At 48.2% G+C, this 4,769-nt stretch overlaps 2 protein-coding genes across 2 annotated transcripts in view; both read left to right on the top strand.

The window, feature by feature from the left end:
* The window catches only part of TMC4 (transmembrane channel-like 4), an 11,480-nt gene extending 11,068 nt beyond the window's left edge, over positions 1 to 412 (top strand). The window contains exons 14-15 of the mRNA XM_006868314.1: positions 182 to 260; positions 347 to 412. Of these exons, the coding sequence (XP_006868376.1) occupies positions 182 to 260; positions 347 to 412 (145 nt within the window). The remainder of the gene's footprint in view (positions 1 to 181; positions 261 to 346) is intronic.
* A 1,217-nt stretch (positions 413 to 1,629) lies between these two features.
* Positions 1,630 to 4,769, top strand: part of LENG1 (leukocyte receptor cluster (LRC) member 1) — an 8,601-nt gene continuing 5,461 nt past the window's right edge. Inside the window, exon 1 of the mRNA XM_006868315.1 lies at positions 1,630 to 1,761. Within this exon, the coding sequence (XP_006868377.1) occupies positions 1,630 to 1,761 (132 nt within the window). The remainder of the gene's footprint in view (positions 1,762 to 4,769) is intronic.

Consider the following 4,769-nt stretch of genomic DNA (forward strand, 5'->3'; position numbering starts at 1 on the left):
CTGAGGGAGGAGGGGCTGGGGGTCAGGACTCCAGGGTCTGAGGGAGGAGGGGCTGGGGGTCAGGACTCCAGGGTCTGAGGGAGGAGGGGCTGGGGTGAGCACCTCTTGACATTTCCGGCTCCAGACATTGCAGACGTTCTAAGAGCTTTCCGTGTGTAGCTTCTATTTCTCTGTCTGGCAGCATCCTGATGGCCTATACCGTGGCCCTGGCCAACTCATATGGGCGCCTCATCTCTGAACTCAAGTCCCAGATAGAGATGGTGAGGCAAGCGGGGCACCCGGGAGCATATGGAAAGGGACGTGAGGGAGGGAAGCTGTTTCATCTCCACTTCTCTTTTTACCCCAGGAGTCGCAGAATAAAGTCTTCCTGGCCCAGCAGGCCGTGGCTCTGAGCTCGCCTTCCCATTTGTAAAATGGCAAGACTGGAGAAGCGTCCACCAGCCTGGGATTCGGAGATTTCTGGCTGTTAATTCCCTGACACGCTAATGAAGTGCTTCCTTTATGAATTATTAATAAATACAATTGGAGGTTGTTGGTAGTGCAATGGTTGAAGTGCTTCACTGCAACCAAAATGTCAGTGATTCGAACCCACCAGCCACTCAGAGGTAGAAAGATGTCTGCTGTCTATAAAGATTGTTGTTAAGTGCCGTTGAGTAGATTCTATACAACCCTGTATAGAGTTTCCAAGGAGTGGCGGGTGAGCTTGAACCGCCGTCCTTGTGGTTCAAACCAACCTTGTAGCCCAGTGCATTAACTCTCTCCGAAACAATATGCGGCAGTTATTAACATGTAAATAATCAGATTTAGTAGTATTAGAGAGGGCTCATACGATAGAGTAGTCCTGGTGTGGCACTGTGGGTTAATGCGCCAGACTGCAAGGTCGGCGGTTCAAGCTCACCAGTTGCTCCTCAGAAACCCTATACAGGGTCGCTATGGGTCAGAACTGACGCGAGGGCAGTTAACAACAACATACGATGGAATAATTGCTGTTCATCTTCTTATATGGGTCACTATGAGTCGAAATCAACTTGATGGCAGTGGGTTTTGATTTTTGGTGGCGCTGCAGGATAAGCAACAAGCATTGGACTGCTGACCACCAGGTTGGCTGTTCAAGGCCACCAGCCTCTACACGGGAGAAACAGCTCCTGTAAATATTTACAACCTCGGAAATCACAGAGTCTCACAGTTGGAATCCACTCCATGGCAGTGAGAGAGAACCAGAAAGCCCTCTTTGTAACCTGTCTCCAGATACCGGTGGCAGGACTTCAGGCCAGCTGGGCCAATCAAATGATTGGAATTTGTGATAGCATGCAGCGGTCTCCCGCCAAACGTATTGACGGTCATGGCAGCCAATCGGCGGCCGCCTCAGCAGCGTTGAAGGCGGGACCGTATGAAATGAACTCTGAAGTCTTTTAAAGGGCGGTTGCTAGGAGTTACGCATAGCGTGAGATTCAAGAGGACGAGTGCAGGAGGTTTAGCCAATCACCTCTTAGTACGGGTTTAGAGGGGCGTGTTGGCTTGACCAGAACCAATTCGTGGCCGACGCTGTATCAGTAGGGCGGGAACATCCTCTCGCCAATCTTAAGTACTCGGAGGCGGGTCTGACAGTTCGTGGACGGTTCCGGCGCCATGAATATCTTGCCCAAGAAGAGTTGGCATGTGCGGAACAAGGATAATGTGGCTCGCGTGCGTCGAGATGAGGCCCAGGCCCGGGAGGAGGAGAAAGAACGGGAGCGGAGGGCATTACTCGCTCAGCAAGAGGTAAGCTCGAGTCTCGTCAGGTGTGATTTCAGGGGCCAATTGCGCAGGCGTACAGGGCCGAGCCCGGAAGTGTAGTGGCGCGCCGGCGCAATGCGTCCCTTGTGTATTCTCAGCGCTGGAGCATCACCTGTGCCCATCTCCCGGAAACCTTCCCTAACCTCAGCCTTGTCTCTGCGTCCCCAGGGATATGTTCCAGGTTCCCAGAGCGCAGAGGAAGAGCTTAATTAAATATACGCTGAGTAAATAAAGCGAGCCCTTCAGTGGTCAAATAGAACTGTGATCATTTTAGTTTAAGGCACAATCGCCAGATTTACGCGTTGGTGGCACGGCGGGTTAAGCGTTGGGCCGCTAACCGCAGGGTCTAAGGGTTCATCCTACCACCTGCTGACAGATGAGGCTGTCTGCTTCTGTAAAGAAAGATCTACAATCTCCGAAACCCTGTCTAGGGTCGCTATGAGTTGGATTCAACTCCCTGGTAGTGTGTGTGGTTTGGAATAAAGGAGCCCGGGTGGTGCACTCTCTGCTGATAACGGAAAGGTTGGTAGATTGAACCTACCAACAATTCCGAGAGAGAAAAACACGATAATCCGTTCTCCTGAACATTACAGCCTGGAAACCCCCTGCCGTGAGTCAGATTTCTGCAGGAGCACAGTTCATTGTTCACGAATTCCCATTCTTCTTAGATCCACACAATTGAATGCCTTTGCATAGCCAATAACACACAGGCAGACAGATTTCTGGTATTCTCTGCTTTTAGCCAAGATCAGCTAGCAAGGTGTATCCCTTGGTCCACAACTTCTTCCAACTCCGGCGTGAATTTCTGCAGTTCTTTATAGATAAACTGCTGCAACCGTTTTTTGAATTATCTTCAGCAAAACTTTACTTAGCTGTTATATTATCACTCTTTGATCATTTCCACATTCTGTTGGGTCATCGTTGTTTGTAGTGGGCACAGATAGGAATCTCTTCCAGTCAACTGTCCACGTATATGTCTTCCAAATTTCTTAGCGCAGACCAGTGAAGGCTTCCAGCAATGCATCCATTGGCTGGAACATCTCAATTTGGAATGCCTTTTCCTTGTTTATCCCCAGTGCTTTCAGGGCACCTTGGACTTCTTCCTTTAGTACCATAGTTTCTTGTTCATAGGCTACATAAGTTTTTATTCTGAGGTTTACATGGAAGAATATCCATTTTATATTCATCCTATCGTATTTCTTTTCATTGCAATGATTACAGTCTCCTCCCTGCAATATGAAATAACCAAAGGGTACATGCCACAACCCCCTCCCTCACTGAGTTCAGTGTCCCCAGCTGCTCCATCTGCCCACATCATCGGCTCTGTCTCCATCTCTGGCGTCTCTGCCTCTCGGAGTAGGATCCCGCTCTCCGCTCTTCTCACTTGATGGTCCCAGAAACCTCCACTCTTGGGCTGCAAAATCAATCAGTCCCCTCCTTCTGTCAAAAAGACATCTACCTCTGTATTTCCTACCCTCACAGTCAGTCCTGATGGCAGTTATTCACTATTGTACCACAAGAGTCTTATCCCCATTTCCTTTCACCAGCTCAGTCCCAACAGATTGGAAATCATTCAGTGGAGATTCTACCTTCCCCCACCCTGTCTGGAACTGGGCTCCCTCTTGAAAGCTTGTAAGCCAGTCACTTCTTACCTCTATATTGTTGTTGTTAAGTGCCATCTAGTTGGTTCTGACCCATAGCAACCCTGTATAGGGTTTCCGAGAAGCAGCTGGTAAGCTTGAACCACCAAACTTGCCTTTGTAGCTCCCCCACCCCCATTTTGGGTAGCCAATGTCTAAGTTGCCCATCCCTGTCAGCCGTGTGTACCGAGAGGGTGGGAGTGATCCCCACTGTAAAGGTTTGTTCCCTTTTTTGAGCTATTGCATCCATAAGTATAGATAAAGTTCATCAAATTGTAGCAGGTTACACTTTTTTTATTTTTTCCCTCTTCTTTCTTCTTCTAGTTGAGTTCTGATCACCCATCCATCAAAGCTGGGTCAATGGGTGTTATCTGCAAGTATGGGTGTTCTTGTGCATCTCCCCTCACTTCATATCAGCTGGACGCTTCACTCTCTGCTCTAGTCCTCTGTGGCCATGTCACTACCTCTGGGCCCAGGAGTCCCCAGGTCTTGCTGTACTGCTGGCCATCCAGGTCTCCACCCGGATTCACAGGGGTCTATTGAATGTGGTCAGACTTAGCTCCCAACTTCATTGCTGGTTTTTCCCCCCCTCTTCCCCTTATTGGTGATTAACACGGTCACCAGCCAGTCCACCTGCCTGCTCATGTATTCCCCTTGAGTCTCAGTCTTGGAAGGGAGTTTGCTCTGAGGGCTCCTGACCACTTGCATAGGCTACTTCTTGAAATGGTTGAATGTAAACTTTTTAGTACAGCGACTCTGTATATCCCCTCCATCTTCTTTTGATGCTTCCTGCAGAATACTTCCACATTGCAACCAAGGTTTTAACTTTTCCTTCAGTGCTTTCAACACAAGACATTCTGACTCCACATCTTTGCACATTATAGCACTTTGTCTTTTTGAGCCACCCTTTGAAATCTGTTCAGTTCTTTAATGTCATCATCATTTCTTCCATTTGCTGTAGCTTCTCTATCATTTTGGCCTTTTCTTTCTTTCCTGTCTTTTTTAAATGACCTTTTACTTTCTTCATGTATGATATTCTTGATGTCATCCCACAACTCGTCTGGTCCTCAGTCATTAGTGTTCAGTGAACCAATTCAGATGCAGTATTGTACTTTGGCTGTCGTCGACTTGTTTTAATTTTCTTCTGTTTCAGTTGTTGGCCCTTGGCCTTACTCTGATTGATGAAACTGAGCTTTTCTATCATGTTTCGTCAGATATAGATTTGATTCTTGTGCATTCCATCTGGCGAGGTCATGTGTATATGTCGGGGTTTTATGTCGGGGTCCGACCCCGACATAGTTGTCACGAGTTTTTGGTTCACGAGGAGGGGAGATCCAGTGGCGATAGGGATAG

The sequence above is a fragment of the Chrysochloris asiatica genome, unplaced genomic scaffold (genome assembly GCF_000296735.1).
Source record: "Chrysochloris asiatica unplaced genomic scaffold, ChrAsi1.0 scaffold00116, whole genome shotgun sequence".
Lineage (NCBI taxonomy): Eukaryota > Metazoa > Chordata > Mammalia > Afrosoricida > Chrysochloridae > Chrysochloris > Chrysochloris asiatica.